General features: G+C 57.2%; 8 protein-coding genes across 8 annotated transcripts; 5 read left to right on the top strand and 3 right to left on the bottom strand.

Annotated features, from left to right (window-relative positions):
* Positions 1-276: 276 nt before the first annotated feature.
* N657DRAFT_650048 (MFS general substrate transporter) lies at positions 277-2,066 on the top strand. The gene is made up of 3 exons (XM_062793852.1): positions 277-1,288; positions 1,341-1,482; positions 1,541-2,066. The coding sequence occupies exons 1-3, from the start codon at positions 393-395 to the stop codon at positions 1,928-1,930; spliced, it is 1,428 nt and encodes a 475-aa protein (XP_062643325.1). The 5' UTR covers positions 277-392; the 3' UTR covers positions 1,931-2,066.
* On the bottom strand, positions 1,948-3,070 carry N657DRAFT_693641 (uncharacterized protein; the record flags this gene model as incomplete). Its single annotated transcript, XM_062797231.1, has 4 exons — positions 1,948-2,299; positions 2,376-2,516; positions 2,582-2,692; positions 3,060-3,070. 4 exons carry the CDS (start codon positions 3,068-3,070, stop codon positions 2,107-2,109), a joined length of 456 nt encoding a protein of 151 aa, XP_062643326.1. The 3' UTR covers positions 1,948-2,106.
* A 207-nt stretch (positions 3,071-3,277) lies between these two features.
* Positions 3,278-5,320, top strand: N657DRAFT_254987 (DUF1716-domain-containing protein). Its single transcript, XM_062786457.1, has 3 exons — positions 3,278-3,341; positions 3,396-3,444; positions 3,496-5,320. The coding sequence occupies exons 1-3, from the start codon at positions 3,315-3,317 to the stop codon at positions 5,223-5,225; spliced, it is 1,806 nt and encodes a 601-aa protein (XP_062643327.1). The 5' UTR covers positions 3,278-3,314; the 3' UTR covers positions 5,226-5,320.
* Positions 5,027-6,268, bottom strand: N657DRAFT_604345 (V-type ATPase). Its single transcript, XM_062790167.1, has 6 exons — positions 6,175-6,268; positions 6,054-6,092; positions 5,935-5,968; positions 5,871-5,879; positions 5,720-5,820; positions 5,027-5,668 (listed from the first exon to the last, which is right to left on the bottom strand). The coding sequence occupies exons 1-6, from the start codon at positions 6,175-6,177 to the stop codon at positions 5,513-5,515; spliced, it is 342 nt and encodes a 113-aa protein (XP_062643328.1). The 5' UTR covers positions 6,178-6,268; the 3' UTR covers positions 5,027-5,512.
* Positions 6,269-6,525: 257 nt separating this feature from the next.
* On the top strand, positions 6,526-7,451 carry N657DRAFT_650050 (uncharacterized protein). Its single transcript, XM_062793853.1, has 2 exons — positions 6,526-6,649; positions 6,866-7,451. The coding sequence occupies exons 1-2, from the start codon at positions 6,554-6,556 to the stop codon at positions 7,049-7,051; spliced, it is 282 nt and encodes a 93-aa protein (XP_062643329.1). The 5' UTR covers positions 6,526-6,553; the 3' UTR covers positions 7,052-7,451.
* Positions 7,452-7,813: 362 nt separating this feature from the next.
* Positions 7,814-11,726, bottom strand: N657DRAFT_581449 (DNA-directed RNA polymerase II subunit RPB2; the record flags this gene model as incomplete). The annotated part of the gene is made up of 2 exons (XM_062789529.1): positions 7,814-7,976; positions 8,050-11,726. 2 exons carry the CDS (start codon positions 11,724-11,726, stop codon positions 7,814-7,816), a joined length of 3,840 nt encoding a protein of 1,279 aa, XP_062643330.1.
* A 1,522-nt stretch (positions 11,727-13,248) lies between these two features.
* On the top strand, positions 13,249-14,265 carry N657DRAFT_637213 (carbohydrate-binding module family 1 protein; the record flags this gene model as incomplete). The annotated part of the gene is made up of 3 exons (XM_062791492.1): positions 13,249-13,331; positions 13,385-13,633; positions 13,689-14,265. The coding sequence occupies 3 exons, from the start codon at positions 13,249-13,251 to the stop codon at positions 14,263-14,265; spliced, it is 909 nt and encodes a 302-aa protein (XP_062643331.1).
* Positions 14,266-14,849: 584 nt separating this feature from the next.
* On the top strand, positions 14,850-16,077 carry N657DRAFT_650054 (uncharacterized protein). Its single transcript, XM_062793854.1, has one exon. The coding sequence runs from the start codon at positions 15,299-15,301 to the stop codon at positions 15,863-15,865; it is 567 nt and encodes a 188-aa protein (XP_062643332.1). The 5' UTR covers positions 14,850-15,298; the 3' UTR covers positions 15,866-16,077.
* Positions 16,078-17,409: the final 1,332 nt, after the last annotated feature.

The raw sequence follows: 17,409 nt of genomic DNA on the forward strand, positions 1-17,409 counted from the left end.
GCAAGGGAAATTGTAAGACAGACGAGACAAGGCACTAGAGGGCCCTGGCCAACAAAACAACAAAGGAGATGAATTATGTCAGGTTCCGTAGGTACTCGTTCGGAACAAAGTGGATGCCAGCAGTCGACGGCGATAATGACACAATGGGCAGTGCGTACGGGTGGAAGCGAGGCTGTGGGGTCCATGCGAAATGCGAAGGAAGGGCACTGTACAATACGAGTGATGTATGGGGTACATTGACACTTGACAGAACTTCATAAGTTCATGCACCCACAGCACGTCTTAGAGCCCTGAGGCCTGAGCCCGTCTTACAACAAAGGAACTGTTAGCGCTGAAAGGGTGAACTATGTAACAATCGACGCCAAGAACTGGAAGTTCAAGACACTGAGACCATGACGCCACCACCACAAGGCTCCTCATCACCAGCCCTCGGCCAGCGCATCCTCTCCGAGCTGGGCCTGACAGCCCTCGCCCGTTCAAAGGCCGATGTCAAGCTCCTCATTCTGCAACGATTCGTGCGCCTGGCCGCCTATGGCGCCTCGACTCTCGTTCTCGTCTCGTTCCTGCGCGCCCTCGGCCACTCGCGCGCCCGCGCGGGGCTGTTCATGACGCTCACCTTGGTCGGCGATGTGCTCATCTCGCTGCTGCTCTCCCTCAGCGCCGACCGCCTTCTCGGCCGCCGCGCGGTGCTAGCTCTCGGGGCCACCCTCATGGCGCTGTCGGGTGTCGTTTTTGCCGCTGCTCCGCCGTCTTTCTGGGTCCTGTTGGCTGCTGCCGTCGTCGGCGTCATCAGCCCCAGTGGAAACGAGATTGGCCCGTTTCGCGCCGTTGAGGAGAGCATCGTCGCTCGTCTGACGCCCACGGCCGACCGTTCCGATGTGTATGCCTGGTACAGTCTGGCCGGGACCGCGGGCGCGGCGCTCGGCATGATGACCTGCGGCTGGGCCGTTGAGGGCGCGAGGAGCGCGCTGGGTTGGTCGCTTCTCGATGCCTACCGCGCCGTCTTCCTGGCGTATGCGGCCCTGGGGTTGACCAAGCTGGTGCTTGTCTTGGCTCTGTCGTCCAACGTCGAAGCGGATGAAGAGCTTTCCGATTCAAGTGATTCGGGAGCCGCGCCGACGGATACGACGCCGCTGCTTAATACGAATCCCGAGCCCCAGCCCGGATTCAGGAACAGGCGCTGGTGGGCAGCGCTCTTGCCGCAGCTCAGCCCAGAGAGCAAGGAGATCACGGTGGCCCTCTGCCTTCTCTTTGCCGTCGACTCGTTTGCGTCGGGTCTGGCCCCCTTGTACGTCCAGCATCCCACCACATTAAATATACTGGGCATTGACCTAGAGTAGATCGTGGCTTACATACTACTTTCGCTCCCGTTTCGACCTGGACGAGGGACGATTGGGCTCCGTCTTCTTCACCACTAGCATCATCTCTGCTACCTCGGTCATTGTTGCCTCGGCCATAGCCAAGCGTCTTGGAAACGTCAAGGTATGGCGCAACTCCGCCCCTTAAACGTAGGTCCAACACGATGCTGACCTCCCCCCAGACTATGGTCTTCACCCACCTTCCCTCATCCATCTTCCTCGCCGTTATCCCTGTTCCCTCATCCCTGCCATTGTCGCTGTTCTTCCTCATCCTTCGGGCCTGCACGCAGTCCATGGACGTCGCCCCGCGCTCCGCCTTCCTCGCGGCCGTACTCCTCCCAAGCGAGCGGACCGCCGTCATGGGCGCCATCAACGTCGTCAAGACCACCGCGCAAAGCCTCGGTCCGCTCATCACGGGCGTGCTCGCTGGCAGGGATCTCTTTTGGGTCAGCTTCGTGTGTGCTGGCTCCCTCAAGGCCTGCTATGACCTTGGCCTGCTCGCCGTCTTCAAAAACTACGAGAGGGATAGGCAGGAGCAGCGTGATGAGGAGCAGCAGGGAAACGGGTCATGACTTGTTCGTATGATGATAGCGTTTTTGAAGTCTACGCGCTTAACCTAGCGTGAGACATCCGGCAGCATCGGATCTGACCCGTCTCATGATCACCTCCCGAAGGCCTCGCTCGTGGTACATGCTGCAAGAACTCCTTCCACCATGTAAAACCATAGAGAGTCTGATCCTTTAGATCTTTAGATGGTACACCCCCACCAGTTCTCACAAAGCTCAAAGTCCATCAGCGCCATGCTCGAGTTCTCAAACACTATCGTGCGGTTTCCGCCGTCCGCACCCCAGCGATGCACCGAGCTGCCCAGATCCGTCAAATGCACATGCTTGTCTTTGACATCGAGCTTGACCCCAATAGCCTCATGCTCATGCAGACCCCTGACGAGTATCGTTTTCCTGTATGAAACCTCCGCCGCCGCCCAGCTGCCCAGCTGAATTTCATCCAACCTCTTACCCAAGGGGCAGCTTCCCACGGTTCGTCCAGCACAGCGTCCGCGACTCGGCGTTGACGTCGAGATCGACGGGCTCAGGAAGGCCTTGAGCGAGGACCTGGATGTTCAGCCTGTCGCCCGCGCTGTAACCGCCCAGAGGAGGCCTGGCGATGTGGGTGCAAAAGCTGCAACCCTTGGACGGGCCCTTCCGACGCAGATGGGCACGAACCCCTTTGTTGCGTCGGCCGAGTCGGCCTGGCTCGTTTTGTCGCTGTCTGGACCAGTGCCTCGGCCCCGGCCCGGCTGGTGCAGACTCGCCTTATCTCCCAGTTCGAGCACCCTGCTAAAGTTTCGAGTTATCGGTCACAACCCCAACCAGGCTGGCGTTGCTCCTTTCACCTCTATCCATTGCACAATTACGCTGCGGCATCAGCCCGTCACACCCAAGATGGAGATGCCAGCTGCGGTGACGAACCCTCGGCGAAGCCAGACTTCAATGTTGGGAGCGCCCTGAACCCCCAGATGCAGCCTCCCAGATACGCGGAAGCAACGAAGTGGGGCAGGTACATATCATCAGGTAATCTCGGGGGAAGGGGTCGGCGGCGTTGTTTAATGAATCCTCTGGTAGCCTCTATGCCCATAGTGTTGAGGAATACATCAGCACCATACGGGTTCGCTGATTTGTGGTACAGAGCAATATTGTATACATGAGTGGCATCGTGTCAGTGAGGCCTTTCCGTCATGAATCCTCATCTAAATGTTTCTTTTTCTTCAAGTTTGCTTTCGTTGTCGTGGATAATCACGGAGTACAAGGGTTGGTTCCGCGCCAAGCCGGCCCCGCATTCTTGGACTGCGGTGGGTGTAACGTAATTTACATTATGCAGCTGTCGGCTCCAAACGAAACAAAATAACTTTCTCTGCATCTCCAAAAACAACAACCATCCACACGTCAGCCGCCCACCATGACGAGCATAGACGAGATATTCCAAGTATGTGAATTCATGCAACGTCAATCTGCAGTTGAAAAATCTAACAATGATAAGAAATCCGGCATCTCCAGCAAACGCAAGCTGGACCCCGTCCGCGATCCAAGTAAAGCAGCATCCCTTGTTCCGACATCCTCATGCTAACACGACCCTGCAGCCGAAATCTACAAATCCGCCAAACTCTCCTCCTCCACCGCCCGCCACGCCCACTTTCAAGACGACACCGAGGCAGACCCTCTCCCACCCCCGGCCTCCGACGACGAAGGCGACTACGGGCCCTCGGCCCCCCCACCCGACGACGAAGATGAAGCAGGCGACGAAGACACCGAAGGCCGCTTCTTCGGCGGCGGCATCACGCGCACCGAGCGCGAGATCCTCGACTTTGTCGACAGCGCCGACGCCGCCAACAACTCGACCGCCACAATCACGAACGACGCGGCCGGCGACGAAACGATCGACCTATCCTGGCTGAAAAAGACCGCCCTCTCTTTTGAGAAAAAGATTACGCGCAACGCCGAGCTCCGCGCGCGCTACGAGTCGGATCCCCAGAAATTCATGGACTCCGAGGCCGACCTCGACGCCGCCATCAAGGCGCTGTCCATCCTCTCCGAGCACCCGGCCCTGTACCCCGACTTCGCCCGCCTCGGCTGCGCGGGGAGTCTGGTCTCGCTGCTGGCGCACGAGAACCCGGATATCGCGCTCGACGCCGTCGAAATTCTCGGGGAGCTGACGGACGAGGACGTCGCGGCGAGCGAGGAGCAGTGGAGCGCGCTCGTGGACACTGCGCTCGAGGCGGATTTGTTGGGGTTGTTGCTTAGTCATCTGGGGAGGCTGGATGAGACGGAGGAGGTGGATCGGGAAGGGGTGTATCGCGCGCTCGGTGTGGTGGAGAACCTGTGTTCGAAGCGCGAGACGGCCGAGACGGTCGGGGCGGATGAGGCGTTGGTGAGGTGGTTGATGGAGCGGGCGGGGAGGGGGGAGAGGCCGGTGGGGCAGAACAAGCAGTATGCGGCTGAGATTTTGGCAATCTTGGTGTCGGGCTCGGAGAAAAATAGGAGGGTACTGGCTGGGTTGGATGCCGTGGACACGATGCTGCAGCTTGTGTCGGCGTATCGCAGACGGGATCCGGAGAAAGGCGGGGATGAGGAGGAGTACATGGAGAACTTGTTTGAGGCGCTGACGAGTATCGCGGATGAGCCCGAGGGCAAAGCCAAGTTTGTCGAGGCCGAGGGCGTCGAGCTGTGCTTGATTATGCTCAAGGAAGGGGGGAAGCTCGGCAAACCTGCGGCTCTTAGGCTGCTTGATCACGCAGCGGGCGGCCCGGCCGCGGCAGGAGTTTGTCAAAAGGTCGTGGAGGACGGCGGGCTCAAGACGATATTTACCATGTTCATGAAGAAGCACGATCACCAAATGATGGAGCATCTTTTGGGCATCTTTGGCTCAATGCTACGGTTGCTGCCAGCCGACACGCCAGAGCGAATTCGCACGCTGGCCAAGTTTGTTGAAAAGGACTACGAGAAAACGGAGAAGCTGGTCAAGCTTAGACGAGAGTATGCGGCGCGCATCGGTGCGGCAGATGAGCGGATCAAGCAGGAGCAACTGGGCATGGGCGACGACGAGAGGGAAGAGATGGCCGATGAATGGTTCTCGCAGCGGCTTGACGCAGGACTGTTCTGTCTGCAGACCATCGACGTGATCTTGGCGTGGCTTATCGCCGAAGATGACGGGGCCAGGAAGAAGATTCAGGCACTGTTGGCCGACAGGGACGAAACCTTTACCGTCATTAGGGACACGATCCAGGAGCAGATCGACGGAATTGATGCCGAGTCGGAGGAGGCTAAGGACACCAAGGAGATGTTGACGACGCTGGTTCGCTTCCTGCAGTGACAGAGGCACCGAGTGTATTGGTAAAGGATGTACAACAGCTAGACGATACCACGATCCCAGGAAGCCCGCCGGGGCTCTTTTCAGGCTGCTTGCTGCAGGTAAGAAGTTAGACGTCGAACACCGTGAGCAGGCACGAGATTGTGAAGTCGCATCGATGTTGTTTTCTGAGCCATTCCGAACCTGCACTCTTCTACCGCTCTGGCCGTATCACCGCCTGCGATTGGTTCAGTAGGTGCCATGACCGTCCAACTTGTCGCACATCCATCATTCCCCACCCGTTAACATCCTCATGAAACAGGCGTAGGATGGACGTCAAAAACGGCCGAAAGCAGATCGTTGATGACCTTGTCTTGATGCTTCTTTCCTGCCTCCTGAATCTCCTTGATCTTGGCGTCAGCTTCCCTGTCGGCCTCCTCCTCGGCTTGCTTGTTCCCTTGTGTGTGCTGTCGACGTCAGCTTGATTCTTCCACTCGGCCAACCTGCAGAATAAGTACCTGTGCTTCGAATTCCTTGTATTCGGCCTCTTTCTTTGCGCGGTATGCCTCAATCTCCTTCTTGGCCTCATCTCGCGCTTCCCTCACCCTCTTGGTTCGGTCTGTTGAAGTCAGTCGTCTGCTGGGAGCGCACCAGGGGGAGCCGACACACACTCGCGAGCTGTAACACATCTGTCAGTGTCAAGATCAAGATGGCCCTGAAAAGTTGAACATACCCTTCTGAACAATCTTCGATGCCTCCCTCTCAGCCTGCGTCAACCCTTATCAGCCATCGGCCTCTTGAATTCTCCCGTCATTCAGCGCCGCGCTCTGGCTGGATGAGCTGGGGCCGTACATCGAGCAGGGTCTGAATACCCGCGGAATTTTGCGCCGACTGCCATCTCCGTCAGCATTGGTCGCCATTAGAGCACAAGGCGCATCAGAGCGATGCTTCAACCGAAGTCGGCGAGGTATACCATCTTGCGAGTCGAGGTTTGCAATTGCCAGGCGGCACTAACTGTTGAGACGATTCAAGAAGACGTAGTAAGCCGTAGTAAGGTCGGTTCTCCCGCTGCGCAGGAGAGTCGTCGTCTTGTTGGTTGGTGATGTGATGCAGGTCTAGTCGCGAGGCGGATTCGCGGAAAAAGTGGGGCATGATCCGGCTGCCGCCAACAAGCGGCAGAGCTCCCCTTGTCCGCTGACGGCACTGCCCCACTGAGGTTTGCTCCTTGCCTGCCGGGTGTTGATCTCGGGCGGTGTAACCCGGCAAAACTTCTGCTCGACCATTTTCCCCAGAGCATCAAGCAATCAAGCAAGAGACAATGCGCCTCGCGATAACTACGTCGGTCTTTCACCATGTCCCGCGCCTCCAAGCTGACACTGCTCGGCACCTCCCTCTTTGCCCTCGGCACAGTGGTATTTGTGCATTATCAGCAAAAGGCGGAACAAGAGGTTCGATTCCCTCCACCTTCCCGTCCTTCGGTTTCCCATCTCTCTCCAGTGTCCACTTCAACTTCCCAACCGTCGCCCCCTTCCTTCCCCATGGAAACCGTGGTATATTTTCCAGCCACAACCACATCTTCCCGCACGTGCGACAACCTTCCTTCTACACCATCGCCATCTGCTACAACCACCAAACTAACAAGCGAGGGAAACCCTTGGATGCAGGCAATGCACCAGGGCGTGATCCGCGACATGGAACAGCAGCGCCTCAAGCGGGAGCGCCAAGCCGACTTCGACCAGCAGCGGGCGCTCGAGGCCGAGTACAAGAGGGAGCAGACGGTGCGAGACGGGAGCAGCAGCAGCAGCAGCAGCGGCTTGGGGAGAGTCACGCAGACAGCTCCTCCGACCTAAAATACCCGAAATCTGTGGGATTCCAGTATCAGTGCGGTGATCATGTTGGCGCTGCTGATGTTGGGTGGGCTAGAAGGGGTGGCTCGGAGAAACGAAGAGCAGGAATTTGAAAGAGTTGTTAGTCAACTACTCATGGGTTTTTACGCGTATTGTTTCATGGCCGATCGAGGGAGGGAGTGGACAGCCAAAGAGGACGATGGAGCAGCAACACGGGCGAAGGAGAGGGAGGTGTCCCGGACGCGAGAGGAAGATACCCAGTTGTGAACGCGAAAGGAGGACCGAACGGAACGAGGGTGGTGTGTTGTCTTGATACCCGTCTTCGAAGGCTTGTATGATAGTGTTCGTGTAGGGTAATACTGTACCACTGGGAATAGAATAACCCCAAGCCATTGCATTCGCCTGACTCGGCTCTATCTTTTATAGTATTACACATCCTGGCAGCCAGCCGTCTGGATTAACGAAACCAATGGTGCATCCGCCGCACTTCCAGTTTCTCCATTTCCTCTGGCAGCTATCAAGGCTCCCAGAGAACGGCCCCTTCTTGATGCAACTCTTAAACCAAAAGCCGGGCCGAAAGCCACGGCCAAGCCCAAAGCAAGGGCGACGTTAAATAACGTAAAAAGTGGAAAAAGTAATGACGCCAAACGACCCTGGATGCATGCATTTTTCTCCTCCACTCTCTGTTTCGCCGGGATTCAGAACCACGAACCAACCCCGACCACCACCACATCCACTCAAACCAAATCATCCAAGCCCGCCACCTCAGCGCACCGAGATGCCGGACCGGCTGGTAAACATGCGCGAGGCGATGTTCATGGCCATGAGCTCCTGGAAGAGCAATTTGGCCGCATACGGCAGATGGACCTGCGCAATCTTGGTCTTGTTCTTGCACGGCCGGCACTCAAACGACTGTTTGGTGAGGTTCCTATATCCACTCAGTCAGCAACTCACATCACATCGAAACTAATGGGTCGAGAAGGGAAAGGGGGAGAACCTACGCAATAGGTGTCATCAACCCGCAAATCTCGCAAATGTGCACCCGGAACGCATCCGACACCTCAAAAAGCCTCTCCTTCAAGAAACTAGCAGCGCCGTGCGCAATCATGCAATCGCGCTCCATTTCGCCAAACCGCAAGCCACCGTCCCTAGCCCGGCCCTCCACAGGCTGACGCGTCATGATCTGCAGCGGCCCGCGGGCGCGCGCGTGGATCTTGTCGTCGACCATGTGGCGCAGGCGCTGGTAGTAGGTCGGCCCGAAGAAGACCTGCGCCCGCAGCTTCTTCCCCGTGTGGCCGTGATACAAAACCTCAAACCCGCGGCTCTGGTAGCCGTGTTCGCGCAGCAGGTCCGACACACTATCGACGGTCACCTCGGTGAAGGGCGTCGCGTCGCCCTCCATGCCCTTGAGCGTCGACACCTTAGACAGCAGGCACTCGATCAAATGGGCGATGGTCATGCGGGACGGAATGGCGTGCGGGTTGATGATGATGTCGGGCGTGATGCCCTCGCAGGTAAAGGGCATGTCCTCCTGGCGGTACGTGACGCCGATCGTGCCCTTTTGTCCGTGGCGCGAAGCAAACTTGTCGCCGATTTGCGGCACCTTGGTCGTCCGCACCCGCACCTTGACGTAGCGCATGCCGTCCTGATTGGTCGTGACGACCACCTGGTCCACGATGCCGCTCTCTGTGCTGCGTAGCGGCGTGGACGCATCGCGCTTGACATGCTGGGCGGATCGCTGACCGAGCTCGGCATTATCAGGGTTGATGGGGCACGTCTTGCCGATGATGATATCCTCGCCGGAAACGCGGATGCCGGGGGCAACGATGCCGTCCGCGTCGAGCTTGTCGTACGTGCTGTGCTTCAGCCGTAGCGTGTCGCTCCTGTTGGGCTTCTCGAACTTTTCGACAATGTTGATACCGACCCGCTTCTCGCAGTCGGTGTACGACCGGAAGAAGAGACTGCGGAAGAGACCGCGGTCGATGCTGCTCTGGTTCATAATCACAGAGTCTTCCTGATTGTATCCTGAATAGCAGGCGATGGCGACAATGGCATTCTGCCCAGCCGGCAGCTCTCGGAACTTCAGGAACTCCATCGCGCGCGTCGTGGCTAGGGGCTTTTGGGGATAGTAGAGGACATTGGCCATGGTGTCCATGCGGCGGTTATAATTCGTGAGGAAGGTACCCATCGCCTGCTTCCCCATGGCCGATTGGTATGTGTTTCTAGGGGACTGGTTGTGGTCTGGGAACGGGATGATGCTCGCGCAAACGCCGAGCAGCATGCTGGGATGGATCTCGCAGTGGGTGTACATGTGAGTCGTCGGGTTCGGCTTTGTCTTAATCCTGTTGTTACCCTGACCAGAATTGTCTTCGATGATAAAGCCCATCTTGCGGTAACGGAACTTGTCGAGGTCCTCGGGCGTCATGCAAATCATGACTGTCTCCTCCTCCTCCGCATCCAGGTACTCGATGGCACCCGACTTCAAGAGGCCCTGCCAACCCCAGTAATCGGGATGATACTTGCCCAGCTCCTTGTCCGCTTCCAACCGGCTAATGTGATCCTTGTTGAGAATCAGCTGGCCCACCTCGGCGCCGGTCTCGCTGTTCGGCTCTTGCTCGACAGTGAACAGCGGCCTCATGACACGGCCAGCATCCGAAAAGATCTTGAACTCGCGGTCGCGGATGTCCCTGACAAGCGAGACCTCAAACGAGATTACGTTCTTTCGCCGCAATCCTTGGACCAAACTGACCAGGTGTTTCGGATCTTGATGGACACCGACCCAAGTGCCATTCACGAATACTTTGGTGGCGTTGGGGTACCGCAGCGGTTCGTATTCCTCGAGCACCTCCATGCCGCGGGCAATCATGAACTCGACGATGGGGTCCGCGGGCGTCCCCACGCTGACATAACACATCAAGGACAAATTTTTGACGAGACCGCAAGCCTGACCTTCAGGGGTTTCGGCCGGACACACAAGGCCCCAGTGCGTGTTGTGGAGTTGGCGAGGTTTGGCCAGCTTCCCGTCGCGCCCAATGGGAGTGTTGGTGCGCCGCAAGTGCGAGAGCGTCGAGGCGAATGTGTAGCGATTCAGCACCTGAGACACACCGGCGGTGGAGCTCATGGCCTTCTTCTGATCGCCCCAGTTGCCCGTCGCCAGCGAGTACTTGAGCGCGTTGGTGAGGGTCGAGTGCTTGATACCCAGGGCCAGGGAGAAGTTCTTGTTGGTATCGATGCACCGCTTCATGTACGACATCAAGTCCTGGGTGATGCGGCGAATGACGTTACGGAACAGCTTGGCCAGCAGCGGACCTGCAAGATCGAGTCTCTTCTTGCCGAAATGGTCACGGTCGTCGGGATCCCGGCGACCGAGGGCGCATTGGAGCAGCTTGTGCACCATGTAGCCTAGGAAGAAGGCCTTTCTCGTCTCGCAGCCTTCGCTCTGTGAGATGTGAGGCAGCATCTCCTTCTGGAGCAAGTCCTTGGCAGCCCGGACACGGTTCATGCGGTTTTGACCGGCGTTGCCGTTGCCACGCTTGCCGATGAAATCGAGGGCGATTTCGCGGTCCTGGATGCAGAAGGCTTCCTCGATGCAAGGCCGCAGCGCCTCAAGCATCTGGGTGTCTGTCCGGTCGTAGCAGATGTGGTTGAGGATGTCCTCATCTGACACGATACCGAGGGCACGGAAAACGATGCCAAGCGAAATGTCCTCTCGGACATAGGGCAGCGTGACGCTGACCGTGCTTGCTAACCTCCCTTTCTCCGGTGAGCCCTTGGTGTGTAGCTTCATCTGCAGGGACGAAATGAGGCGCGAGCCTTTCTCCAGCGCGGACCGAATTTCAGCCTGATATGAGACACTGCCTCCTGCTGGCTTCTTGAACACCTGCACAATGTTGGCGGCCGAGCGCTCCTGGGCGATAAGAACCTTTTCGCTGCCGTTGATGATGAAGTAACCGCCTTGGTCATACGGGCACTCATTAAGCAGGAACAACGAGTCGTCGTCCTCACCGTGCAAATGACAGACCTGTGACTTTACCATGACTGGCAGCTTGCCGAGAAAGATCAGATCGCCCTTTTCCTCGACTCCCTTGGAGGGTCCCTCGCGCGGTCCGGTGTCTTCCTCTTCCCAGCGAATCGTCTTGGGCGCCTCGCCAGTCCGAGCCAGATATTCCCGCTGTTCGTCGTCCATGTCCTTCAGAGGAACTTCCTCGTTGATGGCCACTCGCGCGCGCTTCACGACCCTGCAATACATAGGTGCGGAGTAGGTCAGGTTACGGTCGCGGCATTCGTAGGGTAGTAGACTGGTGGTTTCGCCCGTGGCTTCGGTGAGAGTCGGCTTAGAAATTAGCACGTTGTCGAAATGGATGTCGTATCTGCGCATCGCAATGTCTCTACCGCTGTCATCGCCGGGATTTGGGTGGTCGAGGGTCAAGTCGGCGTACTCATCGACGAGGGACTGGATGGTGGTGGACGTGAACTCGTCGAACGAGTCGATCTGTTGGGAAACGAGGCCCTTCATGTCGAAATAGGACGAAATAACCTCCCAGCAGTCCTCGGGCGTAATACTATCCTCGCTTCCCAAGCCCGCGCCATCATCCAGGCCGGTACCGTCGTCGAAACCAGCGCCATTTTCGTATGGATCAGAAAGATTGCCGTACTGGCTAGTCGCATATTCCTCCATCTCGACACAGCGCACTGAAGAGAGAATCCAACGCAGGAATCCTCGAGAACCCCTCAAGAAATAGGAGGCAGCGCCTATGATTGCCGGCGGGAAGTCGCAAATTTAAGCCGGCAGTGATGCGCGCTGCTGCAAGAGACCGCGAACGGCGTGTTTGGGGGCGAACAGATTAGAAATCGCCACCAGCGGCGAGCGCGCGCATCAACTCGCCTTGCGCAGGCCGCCTATTCATCAAGCGGTGACTGGAGAGTTTCGATTACGACGAGTGAGTGTCTTCGAGGAAACGGTGGAAGCGCGACTCGACAATTACCGCTGTGGACGAGTGATCGTCGGTGGTGTTGGGAATGCAACAAGAAACGCTTGCCGTTGATTTCTGGACCTGCTCAAAGGCTGAAAGAACGCGGCAAGAGGACGCTAATCCGTATTAGTCTTAGCGTTGTCTAGCTAAGGTTCCCGTTGTTGTTGTCCGTCGCTGACCGAGGTGAGGATGTGACTCAGCCACAGTTTAACGTGACAAAGGCGCCGCTCATTCACCCCACTCCCAGAAGGTTGTGGCGTTGTGGCTCACTAAAAGAAGGCCCCACCTGCAATCTTCCTAAACTCACTAGCCCCTGCTCACTCAAAGCAATCTTCTTCTATATTCGAAACTTTCATTCGTCAGTTCCCAATCCATCATGTTGACCTCACACGGTCCAAGGTTCAGCATCAACTCGAACCGACCTTTCGCATTGATTGACACTGCGTGATTCCCCGACACACAATAGAGCGGCGCGTAAGTTTGCTCAGAGTTGACATGGCAAGCTTCCTCGTCCAGTCTTTGATCATTTGGAGTTCGGCAGCACAATCTTTCACAAGACCACTTACACTCATTACCTATGGTAGCATCGTAGCTCTGTTTCGGCTTCTATCGCTTGATGCCAATATCCCACGGAACCTGCTCATGTCCCTCATTCCTTCGTGGCAGCGTCCTGGACTCTGTCTGGCTGCCGCGTTTCATAAATCACTTCTTCGAGATTCCTTCTGGTGTTCCAAGATCATGGATGCGCATGGCATCCTTGATGGTGATCGAGCGCGCTTTTCCTGATCGGAGGCGCTATTTCAGGCTCAATTAAACGGCACGTCCGGTCCAGATTCCGAGAATGTGGAGCGGTGCGTTTCATCGAGCATGCTGGCGGCAGTGGCGGGTTGGATCGTTTGTCGACAACCCGGTTTCCGGGGAGCGTTTTGTGGGTCGAGCTGAGTTTGCGGCGGTCCTGATCCCGCAACACCATCTCGGCTATCGGCTTAGCCTCCGTCAACAAGCGTTGACATGGCTCGCTGGTAGGGTAGGGGGTCCAGGGCGAGAGTTTTGGGGATTGGTACATATTTCAACAAGGAGCTTCCTCCTGGTCAAGTTGGTCCCGTGGAACTCCACGCTCAAGGCATCGCCCATCAGTTTACAACCGTCCATCTTTCCTCTTCAAAGTCAAAGTCAACCACGCTCCTTTACCTTCCTTGAAGTCCCCTTCTCCTTGACACGCACAGGATGCGCTCGGCTCCCGTTCTTCGCACAGCTCTCGCTGCTGCCCTCCCCTTTGCGGCCTATGCCGCTGATGGCAAGTCGACCAGGTATGAGCTCTGTCAGCTTGCTACTCGACGCATATTTCGCTGACACCACCCAGGTACTGGGACTGCTGCAAGCCGTCGTGCGCTTGGCCCGGAAAGGCCCTCGTGAACCAGCCCGTCTACGCTTGCAGCGCCAACTTCCAGCGCCTCACCGATCCCAACGTCAAGTCTGGCTGCGACGGTGGCTCGGCCTTCTCCTGTGCCGACCAATCTCCATGGGCGATAAACGACAACCTCTCCTACGGTTTTGCCGCTACCTCGCTTTCGGGCGGCTCTGAGGCGTCGTGGTGCTGCGCTTGCTACGAGTGAGTTCCGTGAACTTGACTCCAGAAGACTTCCGCTCTGGCTAACCTTCCCCAGGCTTACCTTCACTTCCGGGCCCGTTGCCGGCAAGAAGATGGTGGTTCAGTCCACCAGCACCGGCGGCGATCTCGGCACCAACCACTTCGATCTCAACATCCCGGGCGGCGGCGTTGGCCTCTTCGATGGCTGCACGCCCCAGTTTGGCGGTCTTCCGGGTGCGCAGTACGGCGGTGTCTCGTCCCGCAGCCAATGCGACTCGTTCCCCGCGGCCCTCAAGCCCGGCTGCTACTGGCGCTTCGACTGGTTCAAGAATGCCGACAACCCGACCTTCTCATTCCGTCAGGTCCAGTGCCCGTCCGAGCTCGTCGCCCGCACCGGCTGCAGACGCAACGACGATTCTAGCTTCCCGGTGTTTACTCCTGGCAGTGGGAGCGCCACCTCCAGCGCCAGGCCCACGTCGACCACTTCCGCCAGGACCTCGACCTCCACTTCCGGGGCCCAGACATCTTCTCCGGCCGGCTGCGTCGCTCAAAAGTGGGCGCAGTGTGGTGGCAGTGGGTTTTCTGGATGCAAGACCTGCGTGGCCGGCACCACCTGCCAGGCGCAGAACCAGTGGTACTCGCAGTGCATTTAGATGGCCGTGGACAAGGGCGGCGGTCGAACAAGAGATGGAGTAGCATGCACACATCAATTTTTTACACAGCATCGAGCGGATGCTCATTTCAGTTCTTGTAATCCGTACATCGGATACATTTTCGTACATACCTTATCTTGAGCACATACATGGCGTATTGCCTCCCGGTTTCTGGTCGTTCGCGAGTGCCTGTCCCGCTTTGCCTGACGCCGTCCAGTCTTTTCTGAGGATGTTAATGGCTAGTTCCCATCTGGACGATCCGAGCTGCGGGCCTGCTCATACCCTTGTCGGTGCTTCCCGCAGGAACTTTGAGGAACTCATTGATTTGTGAATGCAATGCTAGTGTTGACAGCACTCGGGTCTCACCACTGCCGATGGCTTTGCGGTATCATAAGCTAACCTGGTGGTCCTTAGCGCGCTCAAAAATCAAAAGGATATTTCTGTCAAGCGACACAACGGCATTTACCGCTTCCGGCGACAGAACCGGCCAACCAAAAGCTCGCCCTGCCGCCGAAGCCTCATTTCTAAAAACGGCTCATAGCCGCCATTTGTCAACGACACTACGGATTATCGGGCTCAGCCTCGCTGCTGACCGGAAACCAGATTTCCCGTTTACATCAGCCCGGCTCCAACTCTCATCGGCGAGTCAAAGCCTACAGAAGCCTGCACCGCCCTTGGTGCGCCGGCCGCGATGGTGTTGGCCCTTTTGGTGAGCCTGCAGTTTGGTCAAACCCTGTGGCTGCGCTTGCCGAAGTGTCAGCTCCTGGTGAGCGCGACTGCGGCATCGTGTTGTTATGTTGGATACGCAGAGCCATGATGGTTGCTGCGATGGCTCTTTGTGTACTTAACCGCGGTTGCTTACCCACGAAACAATGCATTCATTCCCAACATCTCATCACCAACTTCAACATCCGGTTCAGGTTTGCTGCTCGGATCTCACTCACGACCTCATCCCGAGTCCTGCTTCAGAGCAAACACAGCATCACGATAAACAAACTTGAACGCCATCCAAGTCCCACCACCAACGATCAAAATGCTCGCCCAATCTATCCTCCTTCTAGCCGCCGCCGCCTTCCCGGCCGTCACCGCCGCCCCGGCCCTTCAATACCGGGAGCCCACTAAAACATCCACCTCGCCGCGCACAACCCACTCCGTCGTCGCCGGCCGCGGTGGCCTGCGCTTCGACCCGGAGAACATCGTCGCCGAGGTCGGCTCCATCGTCGAGTTCCACTTCACGCCCCTTAACCATTCCGTCGTCGAGGCCGCGTTCGACTCGCCCTGCGTGCCCAAGGACGCGACCTCGTTCTTTTCGGGCTTCTTCCCCGTCCCGCGCCCCGCGGACGGCAGCGCCGTGCAGTCGGGCGAGGTGTTCCAGATTGAGGTGCGCGATGACAAGCCGATTTGGTTCTACTGTGCCCAGAACACGGGGCGGCATTGTCAGAGTGGGATGGTGGGCGTTGTGAATCAGAGGTTTGATGGTGACAAGACGTTGGCTGTGTTTAGGAGCAAGGCTGCTGCGGTGCAGGGGGCTTCGGTGGTGCAGGCGCAGGTGCAAGGTGGTTGGAGGGGGGCTAATCCTAACCCGCAGAGTGGTTTCTAGGATGGTGAGGGTGCTCATGGTGAAGAGGGAGAGGGAGATTGGTGCTAAACAGGGGCGAAGCTGAGGGGTTTGGATGGCGGGCATCGAGTGTTGTTCGTATTTTAGGGTGTATGGGCGAAGTTGAAGGGTCTTAACATTAGATAGCGAGTAGATGATTGCATTTGCGGTATAGACTAGACATTGAGGCTAGATAGTTGGGCAATAGACGCATGATAATACTTCAATCCGACTTTTAAGTTCTCGTGATGCGGACATGCTGGCTAGCAGGCTCCAGACGTACCCCCATCAAGGCACGATGCCCTTGGCTTCCTACCTCTTAGATTTTCGTGGCATACTCAACTGTCCCGTCACATCCACACTCATCCATGGCCTCTCTGCGTGAGGGCTAGTCGGTATTCTCACACGGGAATCCGCTTCAGTTGGCTCGCGAGACAGCAATTCTTCCACGGACTCCCCGATTCAGCGGGCAGCCGCCCGGACCATGTAAAGGAGGTGACTTCCCCGCATACCAGCAAGCGTATAGTGAACGCTCGCTATACTGATGGAGACTCTCTGGTGGAGTTTCAGGAAGGCCTGACTTGAAGTCTCTGACCCAGTTCCATGCGTACTCGAGGGCTCGAAGTCGTTTGCGATGACGTGGCATCTTTCGCCCCTCATCCATTCTGTCCATGGGTAGTCGTATGCACGTCTGTGCGCGTATTGCTGCCAGGGTAGCAGATTTCTTCGAAGATATTGTCCGACATGGTGGAATAGAGCCGATTCTTGTGATCTCTGCCCCGCACCTTCCCTTCATAAATTGCTCGTAAGTATCAAACAGCTCGCCTGGAGGGCTCTTGGAGGAGCGCCAAGTAGACTGACGAGATTTCCTTGTGCTTTGGGGTGAACATGAGCGGGAAGAGACGCCGCTCATCTGTGCTGAGACGGCCCTGCCACCAGTCCTGCGCCTTCGTGATGACGTCGCTCAGAGCCCAATACATACCAATTACCAGTGTTGGCAATCCACATCATCAGACACCTCGTCTACCCCAAAACGGATTCCTTGACCGGTCTGTAGGCGTCCCATTGAGCTGCTGGCCCGATGCTGTCCGTGGGACACGAAAAGCTAAAGAACACCTCTTCACAGGTCGTCACCAGTCGGAGCGCACCCCCCTAAGGCCCCTCAACACTTCGAAGGATACATGCCCCTGCACCAGGATTTTCACCTTCAAGTGGAAAGAGGTACAAATAGTCGTCCAGCGGCTCCACAGGTACGTCCAACCTATGTGCGCCGGTGAAGTGAACGTCGTGGTTCCAGCCTGGAATTTCGAAAAGCGTCAACCCATCCACAAGCTCGTCCACGATCTTGGGAAGCCACCTGAGTGTCAGTAGCCGGACCACCTTCGCCCCGAGCGCCCCTGTCGTGGGATGAACATCAAAAATTGTCTCTGGGGCATGGGTGGCAGCTTGACAGTATCTCGGAGGAAGGGTGATGAATGCCAGTTGATCCTGGTTGGGATAAGTTCTGTATCCTCGATATGTGGTCATCGCCGAGTTACTGGCGTTAT

This window comes from Parathielavia appendiculata (assembly GCF_033297405.1).
Source record: "Parathielavia appendiculata strain CBS 731.68 unplaced genomic scaffold N657scaffold_25, whole genome shotgun sequence".
In the NCBI taxonomy this organism is placed as follows: Eukaryota; Fungi; Ascomycota; class Sordariomycetes; order Sordariales; family Chaetomiaceae; genus Parathielavia; species Parathielavia appendiculata.